This window comes from Anser cygnoides, chromosome 4 (genome assembly GCF_040182565.1).
Source record: "Anser cygnoides isolate HZ-2024a breed goose chromosome 4, Taihu_goose_T2T_genome, whole genome shotgun sequence".
NCBI classification, from domain to species: Eukaryota; Metazoa; Chordata; class Aves; order Anseriformes; family Anatidae; genus Anser; species Anser cygnoides.
This window is the reverse complement of record NC_089876.1, coordinates 26,719,927-26,740,253: the sequence shown is the minus strand read 5'-3', so window position 1 is coordinate 26,740,253 and position 20,327 is coordinate 26,719,927. Positions and strand designations below refer to the sequence as shown.

Here is a 20,327-nt window from a genome sequence, read left to right as displayed (position 1 = left end):
GAAATGCATTTTGACACACAACAAGATGCCAGACTCTGGCAAGGCAAAAAAAGCAGGAAGTAAGGGAATAAATTGATAAAAGCACCTGAGATGAAATGGATGGGGAGAAAAGAAAAGAGATGTTTTTGTCAAGAGAATGTCAAACCACTTTAAGAAGAATGAAGATGAAGGAATATGTCAGTGAGTCTATATCCCACAGGATTAGAAAGAGCTAGTAATGCTTCCTGGATACATGTTTTCAGTAGCCACATTTCTTTGTTTGCAGTTCCAGTATTTTCCCAGGAATTTTCTGCCATGAATAAAGCATTCTGGTGAAGAAGCTGATGATGAAATGCAAAAGAGTTCTACTGAAATTTCATACAGCAGATGAGTATGAAGTCAGTCATCAAGTTCGGAAGTTCTGGAGAGATGCCTAAACAATACAGTACTTATAGCATCAGAAGAAAAAAATCAGGAAAGTCTTTGAAGAAAAAATGTTGTTGTGTCCTATTCTAGCAGTCATGACTATGTGGTTCTGCTGCTACTGCTATTGCTGTGAAAAAGGGATATTTTTGTATGTGCAGAACTCTGAGTCCTGAAGGATACTGCAAGTCTGTTTCAGGTTCTTGCTTTATCTTAGGTAGGTCCAAGAAAATATGCTATTATATATTTTAAATTACTCAGATAAGAGCGATTATTCTTTCCTACCGTGTTGAAGTTGTATTTTGCTCTATTTGTAATGAAGTCTCTTCTGTCTCAGGCAATGTTTAAACTTGTCATCCTTCTACAGTTCAGATTTTCATCTATACCTGGCCCTATGCCTTGGTCATTCATGTGAAACATGTAAGAACTTACCTTTTTACCTTCAGAATTAGAACCAGCACCTCTAAAAGTACCTGACTCTGCATATTGGGTTGTCAAATCCCATGCTTTGTTTTTCAGCAATGCTTTAGGTCTTTTTTCATAGTTGACTAGGTCATCTGATATCTGAACTCTCACTGATGGGGCCATGAAATACACTTTTGTATTGTATCCAAGCTTATCATGTTTGGTGTTCTAGAACAAGATCATGTCTGGTTAGATATCTGAGAGGTTGGAAGCCTGCCCTGGAAACCTTTGTCTGGACTAATTTATTGTGAAACATTGTCTGGTTAATTGCAGGATATTGACAGACTTCTGAAGCTGTATTTTTATTATCAATGTATTCTTTCATATTTGCAGTTTGGGAAACATTACCATTTTGTCTGAAAGTTGAAAACCATTTTTTTTTTTTAAGTACTGTAAAATAGAAGTTAATTATACTTAGAGGACATACAACTAATATGCTGGGAAGCACAACCAGTGAATAACAGCTGTCTTCAGGCATTTTTTGTGATTTGTTAGTTGCTTCTTGCATTAAATATATCAAAAATATATAGGCTGCTAGGACCTTACATATAAGAAGCAGAAAAGCGCACTTACTGATTGTGGAGTCTTTTAATTTTTTAAACTTTCTGTTGTGGACTTTATTCTTGTCAAGATGGTCATTACATGGTCTTCACATTTGTGCTCTGTTCTATCATTATGCAACCTTTCGAAAGCTTGGCAGGTGATGTGTGCTGGGAACTTCCTTTCTCAGGTCCCAGTCACTACATCCAATGTCAGCCGTCTATTAGTTGTCTGTGGTTTGTGCAGCACTGATTTCCTCCCCTTATCCTTTCCTTTCCTTTGTAAAGCCTCTGCATGCATCTTTAGCTGCTGAACCAGTTCATTTGTCAGGCAGAAGAGCAGAATCGAGACTGGTCTTTTAGAAATGGAAATATTACATCATCTGCTCATTAAAAGGAGCTTTCTCTTTCATCCTCAGCTTTGACTTCTGTTCTTCTTTTAGCTTGTCTCAGAGAGTCAGATGAGTGGAATGCTCTGTGCAAGGCAGTGTGTCCAGTTTACCAACAGGAGAGAGTTAGCAGTGCTTCTGGAGTAAAATGGGATTATGCTCTTTTTACTCAGAGGAAAGGGAAGGCATGAAGTGTCAGTGGAGATAATACAGGTTTTCTGGCCAGTCTCTATTGCTTCTCCAAAAGTCTATAGGTTCCCCATAGATCAACCCTACCTGGAGGACTGGGAACCTTTGTGTGTGTTGGGTGGGAAGAGGAGCCTGGGAGTGGGTAATGAAATTGATCCTCAGCTGTGTTTAAATACTCCATCTATGCTATGCATGTAGTTCTATATGTAATACTTTCATACGCTGATGCAAATGGCAGTAGCAGCAGTCTTACTATATCCATTTTTTTTTCAGTTCCTTATATAACCTGACAGATGTTAATTGCAACTTAAAGCTCATCCGATTGTTTTTTCTCATACTTAAAGTAGAACAAAGACCTGTGATATTAATGTCTGAAGATGTGCATGCTGCCTGATGTTGAAAAGAGTTATTCAGTCATTAGTTGCTTGTGCTGAGGGATTTATTAGTCATGGTAATGTCTCCAATTAGTTGAAGGACAGAGAGCATAATTAGGGCACTTTGTGCCTAATTACTGTTCACTGTATACATGCAGTTACTGTTAAGTTTATTAGGCTAGTGGAAGTGTTATAACAACAAGCATGTGATGAAGTGAAGACTTTCATACTTAGAAAGTTATACAAATTAAGGTCAACCTAGAAATATTTGAATGTAAAGATGTCATATTTTTGCTCTGAACCTTTGTCTCTCCAGACCGTTCGAAAAAGACCTACTGAGTGAAATCTGTTGAAAAAAATATATAGTTTATAGTAAATGGAGAGAGGATCAAGTGTGATGATCTGTGTATAGTGAAATAACCTTTAGATAAACTGGGAAAGGAAAAGAACTCCTCTTTAATTGTTTGCCTTTCTTCCCTGGGTTGTGAGAGAGAGAGAGAGGAAAGTGCTATTTTTAAAGTTAGGGTGGAGTTAATTAGCATTAATCTTCATTTGTAAGATTGTTTGTAAGATTTATTTCAACTGCAAAGAAGTAAAATGGTGTTAAGCTGAAGCTAACTGTTGTTGCTAAATATTTCAATGGCATACCTGAATTTAACACTTTATCTTTTTAGTTTGGAATTAAATTTATTACCCTTTATCCCATTCCAAAACCTGGGGAAAAAACTGGCCTTTGAAAAGTGAATTAAGAGGCACAGAGAATTAGGCCAAAGATAAACAGTTTTGGACCAACTTGTTCTCCAATGTGAATATTTCTTTAAATAATGTGGTCTAGCAGCCTCAGTTAGATCCTGGTAACACCTTCTCAACAAATCCTGCTGACTGTAATTCTGAAGGGTTTTCTACCTTTGAAACAGAGTGGGTCAAACCAATGTAGCATGACAAGAATCAGTAATTCTGATTCCTAGAAATGAGTATATATCCATTGTCTGCCCTTCATGTGTCTGTGTGCTCTGTTTGGGGAACTACCTGCTTTATGCGACTTCCCTACAAATCTCTGAATGGAGGACTCCAGCTGACAGTTGTGGTGTGCTCTGTTTCACTGGAACACATACAGAAAACATTCTATATATTCTGCTCACTTCCTTCTTCCGGCCAACACCATTCCTGTCTTATCTCTCTTGTGTGACTTGCAAGTCAGTGGCTATGGCTTTTGAATCAAAAGTGCAGAAATGTCTAGCATTAGCATTGCAGAGAGATTATAGTCTTCATTGCTTGCTCAAAGTGGTCTTGGGCACATTCTAAAAAAAAAATAAAAAGGATGTCATTCTGGTAGCAAGATCTCACAGTCAATCATCTCTGTAAAGGCTAGTTACATAGGATTGGAGAGAGTGACAATGTCTCCTCTCAAATTGCGAATAGCAATAGTGCCTTTTCCTCCACATTTGGATATATTCATTTCTAATCTGCACTGGTTCCTTTGGTTGTTTAGCTAATGGATGAACAAGTCACAAAGTCTTGAGCTAGCATACTGGTATGGAAGAAAAGAAACAGTTCCTGATAAAAGAACTACCTTAAATGGATTTATTTAGTAGTGTCTGGAAAAGCTGTTGGATGTTGGGATGGAATTTTTCCATCTCACCCTGCTATTGTATTATTAATAGCTTTCAGAAACCTATCAGTGTCCTCATCTGCATAGTACTTTATAGTTCAAAGTTTTAAAAATAGATGTCCAGAGATTTTGCCTTAGGCAAAACAGGAAGTACAAATCTTGTATGTACTTGTATATTTCTTTTATTTTATTAATTTCAAATATATTTAAAGATATTACATGATAGAAAAAAGAGAAGTGGAGAGTGGATTGCTTGGAGAGGTAGTGCAGTTTTTTCTCCTTGGAGGTCTCCACGACCTGACTGAATCAAGCCCTGATCAACCTGGTCTGACCTCAGAGCTATCCATGCCTTTAGCAGGAGGCTGGACTAGAGACTTCCTGTGGTCCCTTCCCACATGAGTTGTCATGTGAATCCATAAATAAAATGAATGATTCAAAATGGCAGGGTATTTGAGAGGCTGTGTATAGAGGTATCATGGTCGTAACTCTTCTTGCATTTAGGTCGGCATGGGCATTTGACATGACTTCTTGTACCTTTCATCTTGGCTAAATCTAGGCTATTTTTAATAATGATGATGCAAAAAGAACATTAAAGGGAGACAAAACTGTGTCCTCATCACTGTGTCATGTATGGAGCTCTGGTAGTTTCTCTGTACTTTCTGTTGTTTAAGGGATGGGGAACAAAAGGAATAAGACACAATGGTCAGTTTTGTAGTGAATGTTTCCTTCTTTAGAGAGTTGCTCATAAATTAAGTTTTACTCCTCATCATCTTAATGCCTCAGGGAAAAGCTGGGATTGCCTCTGCACTCTGAGGAACCATAAGCTAATTTATATAGTAATTAGCTGACATAAAGTACAAACAGGCCAAAATTAAATAAATAAATAAAACAGTGTGGTAATGAAACATGAAAGAGATGGCAATAGGTAGCTTTGAGGGAAAAGGAGTGTACATTTACAAAACTTCACTTCCTACTTCTTTTAGCACTCCCATTAGTGGAATTCTGCTAATGGGGGATGTTAAATATTTAATAGCTGACATTTCTATAATGTCTATGTAGTGCAGTAAAAGGTACATTTCAATTTAAAAGAATGAAAGCACTTTTCAGGTTGTTAGAGGGGAAGCTGATGGTGAACCTTGTATTTAGATTTCTTATTACTTTCAGCTATAATAGACTCTTGTGACTTGTTTTCAGCAAGCTAGGTATGAAAACCTTTATATCCAAGCAGTGCCTTTTGTTCACCTTCTGGAAACTTACCGAATTGTGGCCAGCTCCCTCTTGCACTTGCCTGAAAAGCAGGCTTGCTGAAACTACTGAGCAATTACTACAGTGGTGATAGTCTTGAGTTTCAGCGAGACTTAATAGAGATGTGAGAGGTGGTGCAAGGTCTTATGGATACAGACTGTTTTGGTGCATTCCGACAAAGGACTACAATAACAACCAGGCATGCCTATTCCATCTCTGTCCTTTCCTGACTTTTTCTGACCTTTCTCTATGAAGTCGTAGTGTTGTGGAACATCCTGGTGGTCTTCATTCCTGTAGGATATTTACTGAAAAATTCCACCCTTAGCCTTGAGTGCAGTATGTTTGTAATTTAGAAGCTCTTTAAAATCATTTTCTAATAATATATAAATACATTTTTAGTTTTGGTGTACAATACAAATTGGTACAAGGACAGTACTTTGATTCCTTTCCTTTACTGGAATATCTATGCTTATGGTAACATTAGAACTGATTTATATGAATTGCATACCCTCAGTAATAATTGCTATCCAGTGTCCCCTTGTGAAGATTGTATGACAGTCAGAGTTACTGCTATCAGTCTGATGCACTTTGCTTGATTTGAAGCCCATAGCAGTTCCCTGAAATATGCTGGATGAGTAATGTAGATTGCAAACTTTAGCACTGGAGGAATACTTAAGTCCACATGCATTTGATCCAAATGGAAAGAAAACTACTTCCAGGCATTCTTTGACCTTTTGGTGATATCTGAGTGAATCTGCAGACATAACCAAAGTACTGCCATTTTTTTACTAATGACTTAGCGATAAAATACATATTGCTGCTTATCTAATTAAAAGACAGGCAATGCATGAACATATAAGTGTTTTTCTTGTGCATTTGTTCCATCTTGATAAAATGGCTAACAAATAATTGTAACTGGAAAGAGTGGTACAGAATTTTAACTATAGCACGTATACATGCAGGTATATTTTTGACACATGACTGCAGTTTCTAACTGTGAATGTTTCATAGCATATGGACACAATATTTGTTTGCTTTCTTAAAATTTGAATGGAGTTGAGTGAGTGTATTTGAGGTCTTATTGTTTATGTAATAGATAGAATAAGAGGCTACTAAGAAGGAAATTCTGTTAATGCTTTTGACACCAATATGTGTCTATTATGATGACTAAACATCTATTAGAAACATCAATACCATGAATTGAAAACAGAGTATGTATAGCAAAAAACTTAGGAATTCCATTTTGTGTTTTAAAACAGGAAAAAGTTGACAGAGGATGCCTACTGGTGCTTTTATGAGTTTTACTCATAGTTTGAGTTTTTCTGTGTATGTAATGTATTAATGTTTCTCTTGACATATTTATTAGCTTAAAATTTCTCTGCTATGAAATAAAATGTTGGTGTTTCAAATAAGGTACTTCCTCTTTCTGTTGGCACCAGAACTCATTATAAAATACTTTAAATTATGTTCAGTATTTTACCAGTTTCTTCTTCACCTCTTGTGTATTTTGTTTCACTGTTTCTTTTTTTCTAACCTTTTTTTTTTTTTTTTTAAATTCAATCACCATTAGAACCGATAAAGCAGATGATGAGGATGATGAAGATCTAACAGTGAATAAAACATGGGTCCTAGCACCGAAGATTCATGGTGGGGATGTGACTCACATACTGGACTCCTTACTTCAAGGATATGACAATAAGCTTCGGCCAGATATTGGAGGTAAGCTCTTTAAATAATTCAGTAAATAGAAGATGTGAACCAGAGATCACCTGCATTTTGCTAAAGTTGGCAAAAATGTGTTTAATATGTTATTATGCTTAATGAAGTTAAATATAACAGCAATAAAATGCAGTGGTTTTCTAGAACTGATAAAAATAATATATCATGCATGAGCAGAATTTTTGTGTTATATTTCTAATCTTTTTCTTATGCAAAGTATTGTTTTCTTGGGACAGTGATCAATAAAGCATTAAAAGATAATTATATTTTGCTTTGTTACTTCAAGATAATATTACAAAAATAATTGTATATATAAACCAGCCACAATTAAATATATATAGAGAGAGAGAGTCAGCAGGAGTTTATTAAAGTATTATTCCTAGACATTTTAATCTTACTTTTGAAAGTGAACTGTAAATGTGTATTTTAAAGAGATTGAACTCAATCCACCACTCCTCTTTCCTTAGCTCAGATTTTGAAAAATTTTGTAAGAATCTGTGAAGACAGTTTAGGACTTTTCTTGAAGATTATAGGAAGGAAGATTTCATTACTGTAGTTTGAACTTTGCAGTTAGTAGGAAATCAATTTTGTCTTTCAATAGTAAAAATATCAATTCAGATATAACTATTAAGTATAAATATTTTGTAGGATTTGTGTTGAAAACGTAGAATACATGAAAAATTCACCAGCTCTCATCTACCACATGCATACTGGATCAAGCTAAGAAAAATAATTTTATTTCTCTGGGTCTGTTTTCTGAACTGTGGAGGGAGAGGTGGAGGACAGACTTATGTGTTAAATACTTGGTGTCAGAGAAATGCAAAGTCTATCAGGTGCTTATTCAATAAACAATTGTACAATCTAGACTTATTTCATTTATGTAGGAGAACAGAGAGATGCAATCCCAGACTGTTTTCTTTTGAAAGCTTCTGACAAATTGTTTTTTTCCCTGAATTTCTTAGTTCTGTTTTGTTCCTGACTGTTTCTTTGAAGACACTGAATGGCAATTTTTCTTTCCCTGTCATAATAGGGAATCTCATGAAGTTTGCTCCAAGTCTTTCCCTTCACCTTTATTTAATTGAATTACTGTGAACATTTAGACAACAACAAAAAAAAACTCTTCCAGCTTATTTTTCTTTAAATTATCAATGTGTGGCAGATGTATAGCATTTCTGTTTTTTTCAGACTGCTCCATACATCAGACAGCAAAAGAATTATAAGGGAGTAATCTATCTCCACAAAAAATCCTTCTAATGGAAGGTGTAGATGAAAGAAACCAGAATTCTGTTTCTCTTCTCTCCCCTTAGTATTTTGTAATAAAGAAAGGGAAAACAGAGGAAGAGAAAATTATTCTGACATATCCAACAGGTTATGCACTGGTCTTGGCAGAACAAAAGCTCTGCCTTTCTGTGAGTAACTCTATTTATAACTTTCTGGATTTCTAATATTAGTTCCCGAAAGGAAACACCTCCTAACTTCTACCTTCTCTCATATAAATGCTCCCTTTCTTTTTCTTCTTTACTTTCTTGATGCTACACTTTTGTAGTAATTTGACTTTTGCTATCTGGGACTTACCTCTATCCATATATTAAAAGGCTTGTGAACATTAGCCAGTGATGAGAACAGGAGACATTCTGGGGTATTCACATTGTTGTTAGGAGAACAAGTATTAAGGCTGATCCTTCTGGATGGAGGAGAAGTTTCAGAGTTCTGCCACAGGGCAGAAATTTTGGAGAATGTAAGATGAAAGTTCCAGCTTCAAATACAGACATCTTATTCTGTCCAGATGCTTGAGAAGTGCAGTAGAGATTTATCAGATATAAAAACAAAATCAGCCTATGGTTCATTCATCTTAGTCTGCTTCAATTATGTGGATCAAATGTAGTGTCAGATTCCACAATTTCAGAGTATATGTCAGTACTTTTACAGCAAGGTTATTGACTGGAATTATAATTATCTTTCAAGGTAATAATCTCCCCCACAACATCTTTACTATTGTATTACAAAGCTCAGTTAAAAAGACCACATTTGTTTTTATTTTTTTAATTTTTTTTGAGGCCTGCACTTTTTGAATTTAAATAGGAGAGCAGAATTTTGTTTTCTTACTAATGTTGACACAGAATTTCAGCATCACAGAGTGAGATAAGGAGTTTCATTGTTAAATACGCAGAGTAAGATGATAAAGGAGAGCCAAATGAAAGTTGAAAAGTTAATGGTAATACTGAAATTTAATAGCAGAAAACCACATTCTGTCATTTTTGGTGTGTTTCACACAAATATCCATGAGTTGTACTGATTTCTAAATTGCTAACCTTTAATATGTTTATTAAACATATAGGTCTTTAACTTACATATAACATACTTTTAGATGTTTGGAGCATAAACATATTATTAAAGTAGTACTTCTCAGTATGAAATAGTAGTGGTTACCACCTGGGTTCTCTTATCTGTAGCATAAATTCCTATAATTACAGATACAATCTTGGAGTGTTGATGTATTAATGAAAAAATATTATTCTCCCTGTATGTTTACCTTTTGGCTACTTATAACCACACCGTTTTAGCTCCAGTCCTAGATCAAATTATTTGTTATTTTTCAACTTTCTAAAAGGCAAGCATTCTGGCTGCTCATTATTCTACCTTTCACAACTTAGGGATACTAAAATAATTAATATTTTTTTCTAGCTGTGTCTTATGCCCAGTGTCATGTAAAACACAGCTGATAATCTGAAAGTTCAATTAGAAATAGTGATTAGTGACATATTACAACTCTAATGTAATGTTTTCAATCACCAAGTTAAGAAAAGTCATTATTGAAAGATTTTTAAGAATGATGAGGATTATAGCTCATGGGCACAGAGAAATTTCTACCTAGAGAATTTTATATAGTTGTGATTGCCCTGTAAGCAGAGCATGGGCAAGTAATTGCATCTCAGTCCACTAAGGTGAAAAGACGTATTCAGGGATTTAAAGGTTACATCACAAAATGTGGGCTTTCAAGAGACTGACAGATACACTAACTCTGAAAAGATAAGGTTATAATGAGGATATTCTCTTGAACATGTAGGTGCTCTTAGTGTAGTATCGACAGAAGGGTGTAATAGGCAGGAAAGTAATAAATAAGCTCAAAAAGTAGCAGGTAAATGTAGAGAAGTATGTATTCTGATATGGAGAATATTTTACAAGAATTAAAGGAAATTAAGTACAAGAGTAATGTGTAGAAGACTGTATGCAGTAAATGTTAAAAGTACTCTGTGGGTGCACTGCATGGAAAATGATGGAAATTATAAAAGTGTTGGGGTAGGTATTTGCTAAAGATTTATTTATTTTTAATAAAAAAGGATTGAAGAACAGGGCTCTGCTTTCATCAAACTCACTGAAAAAAATCTTTAGAGATGGAGCTGGAAGCCCAATGTAGACACTTGAGGACAAATTTTAATATAGATAGCCATATAAGTATATTCTTAGATTACTGGTTGTGAAAATTGTATTGTTATATTAAATATTTTTACAAATTAAGGATCCCTGTTATTTCTTTATGCACCTAATTTCTTTGCTGAATAACTGCTTTATCACCAAGAGGAGAAAACTCTTTAGGCTTCTTTATGCAATTATTAAGGAATTACAGAAAATTTTCTCAAAAAAAAAAAAAGCTTAGATGAAATTAGCAAAAGTCTCTGTTTAAATTAAAAATCATGATAAATTAAAAATCATGATAAATAAAAATAAGGGCTATGCTTTCATTGTAAAATGCACATTTTTTTGATAAGGGAAACAGTGAATGAACAGGAGTGAATTTAGATGGACTAACATTCTATTGGGTAATGGTGAGTACTGAAGTAAACTAAATGGAGGAATATTCAACAAGAAAAAGGGCAACAATCTACACTTTTAAAACAATTGTAATAGTTTCTGTCAGGAGATAGAGGTTTGTAAACCTAGAATAACTGGTAAATAGAGATCTTCAGCATAAAAGGCAGAGAGATTTCAAATACCAAAGGCTGAAAATTGGACCTGGATAAATACAGGATGAAACAGAGTTACTTTCAAAAGCAAGAACAATTATTAAAGTAATTTGTCAGTGATCAGAGTAGATTTTTGTCATTGTGATTTTTCTAATCTAGAGCTAATGTTTTCCAGAATACAGATTTTTGAACCCAAATTTGAGTTCAGAATATTCCTGGGGATTATCCATCATCATCCCTTGCTAGGGGAGCACTGGTCCATATCTGCAAAAGAAAGGCTTCTTTCCATGTCTTGTTGCTTTCTGGGAAATTCTTTCTCGCTCTTGAATTTTAAGCACAAGAGTCACTTATTTCTTTCCTGGGACAAGCCTGTCCATAGCTACATACTTGTGTCAAATGATGTTCAGTGACAGTCAAACTTTCTAAAGAACAGAAATTTAGACTAGTGAAGAAATGGTAGCAAACCAGGAAATCAGGAAGTGTGAGTGCATCTCTCCAGATAAGGCTTAGCGAATGGGTTCCCTCTGTCTCTTGCATGCTACAGATAATTTGGGACATTATTAATTCTCTCTTGGGGGCAGCTGCTTCTTGGTGTTCTTTGCTCTCCCTGTTTAATATGCAGTCTACTGTCCTCTCGCTTCCTTGCTTTACTCTAGCCTCTTTCGTGCTATCTCTTTTCACTCTTTAGAAGTTTCTGTAAGTCTACAATACTGTTTTGTACTTCACTCAGGATGTGTTAAACAGGTTTCTACCTACTCATAATGTTTTCAAGGCTGTTACTAAATTTCGTAAATAAAATAAGAAGCATTCATTGTAGAAATATCTTCTCAAACCACGTTTTACAGTTAGCTCTATGTGGAGAGCAGTTGAACAAAGTAATTATATGGATGTTAAATTAGTATAAATAATGTATTTTCCTCCAGCTTTTGTCATTTTGGTGGGCTCATATCACTTCTAGTTTATGAACATGAGTAGAATGAATTCTTTCTTCTAATTCACAGAAACACTGGGATCTGTTCTATACAGAAGAACTAAGAAAAAACAGCCCCTTTTAATGTTATTTCATCAGATATATTTCTTCTTCATTTGGGTCAATTAAAATAATTTCAACAGAGGCAGATTTTCAGACTCTTCACTGGCTCTTAATAGGTCTAATAATTTTACTCAGAGCAGTATGGAAAAGGCAACTGAACCCTGTGGCACATTACAAGAGAACCCTCGTGGCAGATCAAGTACTGCTTTCTGCAAGCTGGAATTTCATAAAATTGACACAGCCTACATTAAAAACTGGCTCACTGACAGATCTCAAAATTCAGTTACTAATAAGGAAATATCAGAGGTAGGGCTGTCTCACAGGAAAGTCTTGATCAAGAATAGTGATATTTTGAAAGATTTCAGCAATTTTTTTTTTTAAGTAAAGTTGGCAAATGACACAAAGACTGTTGGAGACTGTATGTGCAGAATAATTTCGTCCTTCAGTAAATTCAGAGACACAAACAAAAGATAATTGTTAAAATAAAGAAAAAAAGAAAAAGAAAGCCTGTGGGTTATAATTCAAGGTGAGAGCTGCACAGAAGAGCAATGATTTAGGGCAAAACTTAGTTATTTTGTGTAGTATGAGTTCTTAGGTATGCATCACCCAGAAGCGTAAGTCCCCTTTGAAAAAAGACACTATGAGTAGAAAACTGGAAGTATTCATGCAGCACTGATAACACCATTACAAAAAATTCCAGTCTTGGTGTCCACATTTCAAAATGGGTCTGGAAACAATAGAACAAGTTTAGAAGTTAAAGCTGAACAGATTATCCATGACTAGCACTTGCAGTATGTGGCATGAACTGCTCAGGTTATGGAAGTCTGAGGTGACTTTAATCCTTGTGTATAGATGTTTGTGTGTGAAGAAGAGGTTTGACATATGGCTAGGCATTGCCAAAGTTGGAATTAAAGAATTGAACTTCAGAATAAAGCAAAATTTCCTATTAATAGGAAGAATTAAATATTTCCTACAGTTACAGGGCAAACAGGACAGGATTCAGCATTTCTTGACCAATGAAGCAAGATATGCTTTGATCCAGCTCCTTATGTTCTAGCCTGGCAGTGGTTAAAATGAGGGGTTTGGCTGTTACATAGATAAACAGGTTTGCAAAATCAAAGGGAGTACATATGTATTTGTGAGACGTGGTGTGTGTAAAAATACATCACATTACACAGGCAACATGTGTATATATACACACAAATATATATATTTATTTTTATTTTTTCTTCCTCTGATATTTCCATCTGTGCATACTAATTTCCAGGGTCCATTTAAACTTCCTGTGAAGCATGCTCGGGACAGTAGGATGATCAAGGGATTTAGTGCTCCGTGGTCATACAAAAAATTTTTTGTGCAGCCTGACTAAGGTGTCTTGGTCTCAGGTTCAGGGCAATGGGTAGTCAGACTTGGGATCAGGGAGGATTTCCTGCCAAGTAAGACTGGCAGGGAAAAGGTATCTTTGGATATTTAGGAAATGTATCTTGCCTGTTGTCATAGCCGACAGGGGGGATGTTGCCTTGTTTCTTTCTGTGTGCATGTCTGAGTTTTAGATTTCTGAGATTTGAAAAATCCTGTATTAATTAAGATTTTACATTTGTTGTAGAGCACTTAGGAGATCTCTGATGGTTTGCAGTATAAAGAAATCAAATCTGATGACCTAGCAACCCTCTTCTGTGAAATCAAAGTACATTTTTCCTGTACCTTCCTCCTTGTCCATCTACAAATAAACAGAGGTGCTTCACTTTAATGTGTGAGATCATGGGAGAAAGAGCAGCAGAATTTCGTAATTAAGGGACTAGGACACGTATCTTCTTATGTCCATACTCTTTGTCATTCACTCTCCAGTACAAGCTGGAAAAAATGCTTGGTGAATTGATGTTGTTTAAATGCAAATCTCTCCTGCACCACAACCTGACCTCTTCCATTTGTACCTTTTCCCCAAAAAACAGTTATGAGGTTAGAACTGATTTATCAATGACACGTACATCAGACGTGACTTTCTTTGGAAATTGCTTAGAGTTTTTGTCTTTCTGTAAATACATTATGAGAATATATTTCTAAAACAGTTAATTTTGTCAGCCCAGTGAGAGTAGTTTTACTGGATTTCTTAAGAAAATAAGTTTGAAAATGTTTACCTTTTAAACGACTTTCTCTTAATGAACTTCCAATTTGGTGTGTGGAGCAGTATATTGATCAAGTTGATGAAAGGATATTAATAATCCTTAGGTGTTCTATTATTGCATGAATTGAAATATGTAATAAGTTATTTTATTTTTGTCAGACATCTTCAGTAGGAATTGACAGAAGGTGCTGCATATTGATTTATTGTAGTTGATAAACACACCTGCTCCAAGACCTTATGGTTTGCTGTACTAGCATTTTTTTCCAAATATTTGTTTCTGTTTATGATTAATTTTTAATGTTGGAAGAACGTTCTCCCCCCCCCTTACCTTTTATACTTTTTTATATCTATCTTATACCTATTCACATGACAAAGTACAGATGGTGGTTATATTAAGAATTAAAAAATTCATCTTGATAATTCTAACAATTCACATGGAATAAGGGAGCCAAATCATATATGATTCTTCACGGAATGAACAAAAGAGAGATTTACTTTTTCTGAGTTTAATAAATGAATATTGTTTTTTTAATACATACATTGAAATAAATTAACAGTGTAAAGAGTTAATTAAATATGTAATTACTATTGTTACTATTTTGTTTAGTGAGAACTACGGTAATTGAGACAGATGTCTACGTTAACAGCATTGGCCCAGTTGACCCAATCAATATGGTAAGTTTTGAATATTGACAGAAAGTAGTATCTGAGAGATGTTGTAGATTAATGTTATGAAATAATTATAATCTTATTCAAATAAGCTTCTTTATTTCTTACTGTGTATTCTTTTGTTGTTAGATATAGTTGTGCTTATTGCAGAAACTTGTTTAGACTCTGTATTTCAAATTGTTTTACTCTTTCAATAAACTTCTTTTTAAAAATGTGTTTTCTAAAAATACAGAAGACATTGCATCAAGTGTTTATTTTGGTACATGTTGAACATTTTCCCTATGTTTGTTTATACTTGGTCTACCTCTGGCCCAGTATAAAATATTTCCTGGAGATATTCTTAAGACTAGGAAAAATAACAATTTACCCAGCATTTGTGAGTAAAACCATTTTCAGTGTAATGAGTTATTTATTTTGATAATTCATGGAAAGAAAAAAAAAAATTAACTCTATTGTCTTCCTTCTTCTATGTCTTATTTAGTTTTATGGGTCTTCCTCAATGTGTGTGTACATAGCTAGTTTCTTCAGAAGTTAAAGCAATGCAATGCACCTTAGTTTCAGGAGAGATATGTTGAGGTCAGATCTCATATATTTGGTACAAATACTGAAATAACAGCACTTACGAGGAAGTTCAGCCTATGGCCTTTCCTCCAATTACTTAGATTTTCTGTCATTTCTGTCTGAAATGGCGATGCTGGAGGATTTAGAGAGGCTTCTGTACAAGACTTCTCCTGGGCAGTGCTACCCAGCAGTGGCAGTGGCTCCTGTCAGTAGCTCAGGATCTGAAGTACTAAGACTGAGACTGGCACTTGGGCGAGTTTGAGCTCATTGTCCTCCTGTCTTTTTCCTTTTCCACCTCCCTACAGGATTGCTCACAGTTTTGCATTTGCATGCAGAAGGGCATTTTGTTCAGTTCTAGTATGCTGGGGTATGCCAGTGCAGGCAGTTTCTGAGCACTTGGTGAAAGCATAGTTATTCCAGAAGACTGTTAAAGATTTTGTGATTTGCTTGTATGTCATCATGCTTGGGGACGGGGAATGTTGACTTTTGTTGGTGTGAAGCAGGAAAGGACAGTGGTATTTAGATACTAGGGATAAAGGTGCCAAAAACAGATGATGCAGATCTGTGGCAAATGACATACATTACAGCGTAACAATCTACCAAGTTTAGGGTTGTCATCACTTGGGCTGTGGCAGGGAATTCAATGTTTCAGGTGAGGGCTGTATGTAAATTACTGATTGAAAGAGCAGAAGAGCAACGTGGTAGGGGAAATTTTTCACATTTTCATGTCCAATATAAGTGCTTTTTGTGGTATCATCCATTTTCCAACTGTAGTCTTTCTCCTCTGCTTCTTCTCTTCACATCTTCTGAAGGAACTTACGGCGGGAGCCAAATATGGGGACAGACAGTTACTGCTAATGAGGACATAGCAAATTGTAAATGTTTCCTTTACTAGTAACCAATATAAGTCTTTCAGCCTGTGACCAGTAGGTTGCATACAGGAGGACCAAAAAGGGGAAATGCTTACAGCTCCAGTTTGCCAGTTGTGAAGAACCAACTCTTGCCATCCTCTTACCCCTACCCTGTGTTGCACCTGTAGTAATTATAGCATCAGCCATAGGACTGTATCATGCCACTTGGTTAGAGGTCTACCCATATCCGCTACAGCTGGGCAATGCTGCTTTTGCCATAGTGCTAACAAAATGCAGTCATACTGACTTTAATCTAAGGCAAGGATATCATATTGAAAAAGCATATTACTTCATTATAAAGTCGGATCCTAATGGTTATAATGTATATCAACATTTATCCCCCTAACCTGATTTAAAAAAGAAATAACAATGAAGCCGCTCACCAGAGGCTAATAAGGTAAATGTCTTTAAAACACAGAACTTTGAAAACTATTCTATGTTTTTAAAAAATGGGCAAAGAACTACTTAGCAATTCAAATTATAATCTAAGGGCACTATGGCCTTCATAAAATATCAATTGCTTTCTCTATGCTTGGACTCCAGGAACCTGGTTCATATGAGCATCTAATATCACTAGAAAAATCAAATGTTTGTGAAAATAAATAAAACCATATATATGCAAACAGTTTTTATTAAGGCTTCCAACAAAGATGTCTTTAATCTAGGAAACGACAATCTCAGCAAAAAATAATTATGGATTTGACCCTGTAAGCAATTGTTATGTGAGCTCTTTCATTAGGGAAGCACTTTCCCTGAAGTTAATATTGTTTGTGATAGTTAACCAATATTCCAAAAATTGCTTCCATTACAAGGGTTGTCCTTAGTCCTTCATTCTATCACTCTATGTGAGAACACATATCTGTGATTCCCCATTGAATTACTCATTTGCCAGATATGTTAATTCACTCTGGCAAATGATGTCCTTTAACTATTTACTTAGGAAACAATATGGCATGATGTAGAAAGGATTTTTTTTGAAACGATGTTGAAACAGCGTATCAGGGGAGTATGTTCCTCTGAAAGCTTCAAAGGACACTCATTATGAGAGGAAACTGATTTATGTTTATAATTCAGTCTATTTTCCTCTTGCTATCTGATAGACTCTTTCACTTTCATAAAAGTGAGGCTTTAAGCATATGTATGACATTCATTAGAACTTGTTTTTGAAGGCTTGCATTTTGGCTTTCAGTATTTAATTTAACAAAGATCTACATAAATTTCTAGATGGTATAGACACCCCATGCATAAAAGATGTTTTCCTACAGCGTGTGGTCTCTCTAGGCATCTGCAGCCTCAGTAAACATTTTTAAAAAGTGTCCAGATCAACGAAGTATTTAGGCTTCTAATACTCATTAAGCCTAAAGGTTTTTGAATCTGTTGTTTAGAGCTACCCTGGGCTATGCATCCTGCAAGGGTCATATAAACCATATCTAAGTGCATTTTTATGGCCAAAGTCTCAGTCCCCAATACCTCTGCAGTGGTCCAGAGTTTTGTTAATGGAATTTAGACATATGATGAATATTTAGAGCCTGTTTTCATTTATGTGGAAGCTTATTCTGCTGAGCGCTTAATATATATGTACTAGGCTCTTTCCTTCCAAACTAGGAAACTAGGACTAATATTAAAAAAAAAAAAAAAAACCAAAAGCCACTCTGGTGGTACAGGTTTTAAGTCTGTTATATGGTCCCTGTGTAGAAATACATATTCATCCATGCTGTCTGTTGGCCTCACAATCTTTTTTTTTTTTTTTTTTTTTTTTTTTTTGGCCCTCAATTTCATCCCCCAATCCCTCTGTGTTCACCAACACATAATGTTTTGTGCTACTGTTGCCCCAATGTCTCCAGGATATGCAGATATTCTCTGCTACTGCCTGTGGCAGAGCCATACCAGTGCCTTGGCTTTTGTGGTCTGAAAGCTCAGGTTGGAATTCCTTTCATGTTGGAAGAAGACTGTGCAGAGGAGAACCATTGTCTGTAAGAGCTCTATGATGACCAAGTGAGAGTAAGGGCATGAGCACTTCTGGCCATGTTTGAGAATTTGAGTTTTCATAAGCTTCTGCATGTTCATCATGCAAGCATTACAGGTTTTGTTTTATTTTGTTTTGGACCCTATTGTATGCATGTTTTGAAAGCAGCTTCCTTTCTCTTTCATGTGGTAGGAATAATTGTTTGGAAATCAGAACAGAAATATCAACAAGTCTTTGAATATTACCTGTTGCTTATTGTGTAGCATCATCTTTGGATTGAACTAGAATAGCACACTTTCTTTCCCAACTTACTCTTTTATTTTGACTAAAAAAGGTAGATCCCAATCATTCTGATGCCTATCAGCACTAAAAGTGATCAGAGTTAGTTGCTTGTTGCTTGATGAGTGTTTGAGATAGATGGAGACAACGTTCATTTACAACAGTTGAGGAAATATTCCTTCAGTAATCTTAAACGTTGTTTCTTTGTTATAAAATACATTTAAGTATTAAAAACAGCATGTCTATTAGTATTTCTTATTTTGCCAGCTGTAGGAATTTGAATAATAATTCATAAATACAATTTTATGAATGCTTTCTGTTTTTCATGGGGGAAAAAAAATAGCTTAAATTGATTAGTCTGGTTCTGGCGGGTAGCGAGTTTACCTATTACTACTGCAAGGTACTCGCAGCTTATCCTACCCGGTTTCAGGGGAATCAGCCAAGTACAAGCAATATTCTGCTCATACTGGCTCAGCACAACAGTCCGTATGTCACTCTCAATTTCTGTAATCATTTTGAAGGGAATGGCAAGGGATGAGGGAAAAGACAGCCTTCGTATGACAGGGAAATGTTGCAGCAGCTTTCTGAAAGCAAACCAAAGAAGAGCCATCTTTTCAGCCCCCCGTTTAAACAGCATTCAGTACTTGTCACTTTTTCAACTGCAGTTTACCAGCCGTCTCTTTACAGATACGAAGTCAGAATAGGTAGTTAAGGTCCCACACAGAGCACTAGAAAATCTGTGCTCTTTGATATAAAATGTGCCCTAATTTGTTTGTGCTGTTTAGGAATGATGCAATATGAGGCTGCAGACTTTTTGTGCTGTAGCTCATTCTTAAATCTTGTGTTAGTCTAGTTCATGTTTCAGGAGATACTGTTTTTGTTTAGTAGCATTGTGTTACTTAAGACACAGTTGACATATTTTCAGTATAAATAAGAATTAAGAAAAAAAAACGACTTTAACTCTCTTGACTTCAGTAGAGAGTATGCCACCATATACTGGTTTAAAATCCATTTTATATCATTTTAGATTCGTCATATCCACAGTCAGAACAATAACTTTTTGACCCTTCCACACTGTCCTTTGCTGTGGATAATCACAGCTCTGTATGGCATTGAGGTCTGAAATCTAAAAATTTTCCATAATGTGATGGATCACAGAACCAGGAGCAAGGTCTCAGACAGCCTCACAAATTCTGATTTTCTTTTTTTTTTTTTCCTTTTTTTTTTTTTCTTAATCCATCTATCACAGTGAATCTCTTGTCCATGTTTCCATTGTTATGATGACAAATTTTTGTAACCTTTCCAATTGCAGTTTTGCTCCACTCATACCATTTAGAGATGTCCTACAGAGAGAACATTCCGCAGTTTCTCCTGAGCCATTTCTTGCTCCTGCTTCCTTTAAGGCACTTCAAAGCCTATTCTCAGCTCTTGTTTTTTTTTTTTCTTTTTTTTTTCCTTTTTTTCCCCCCAAGAGGCCAGCTTCTGCTAGCTTCTGCTTGAAAGAAACTTTCTATAAACAAATAAAGCTTCTAAGCTTCTTCCCTGTTTCTCATCATGATCCTGCTTAAACTTTTTTTTTTTTTTTTTTTTTTTTTTTTTTTGTGGAGGCTACAAAATGTTGCAAGCAATTAAGCTTTTGCTGTGCTAAAATCTTTACCTGTAATTCTGACTGGTATTGGGTTCTCTGTTTTCTGTTACTTTTGTCCCTGTTGTCTTTCCAGATTTTGTTTTTTATGTTAAATTTAAACTGTAAGTTCCTTGCAGAGGATGTGTATCCTATATAAGCACTTTTGAGTGTCTGTGAAATCAGTTTTGACCTAAACCAAGAATAACATTAATATAATTACCACGTAGCATTTCACTGAAAAGAGAAGGTATCAGCTA

The 20,327-nt window shown here is 35.4% G+C and overlaps 1 protein-coding gene across 4 annotated transcripts in view; it reads left to right on the top strand.

Annotated features, from left to right (window-relative positions):
- Positions 1–20,327, top strand: part of GABRG1 (gamma-aminobutyric acid type A receptor subunit gamma1) — a 53,313-nt gene that overhangs the window by 10,497 nt on the left and 22,489 nt on the right. For all 4 annotated transcript variants that reach the window (XR_010831043.1, XR_010831042.1, XM_048072921.2 and 1 more), the window contains exons 2-3: positions 6,786–6,934; positions 14,665–14,732. Coding sequence is in view for 2 of the 4 variants with exons in the window: in XM_048072921.2 (XP_047928878.1) it covers positions 6,786–6,934; positions 14,665–14,732 (217 nt within the window). In the remaining 2 variants the exon portion in view is untranslated. The remainder of the gene's footprint in view (positions 1–6,785; positions 6,935–14,664; positions 14,733–20,327) is intronic.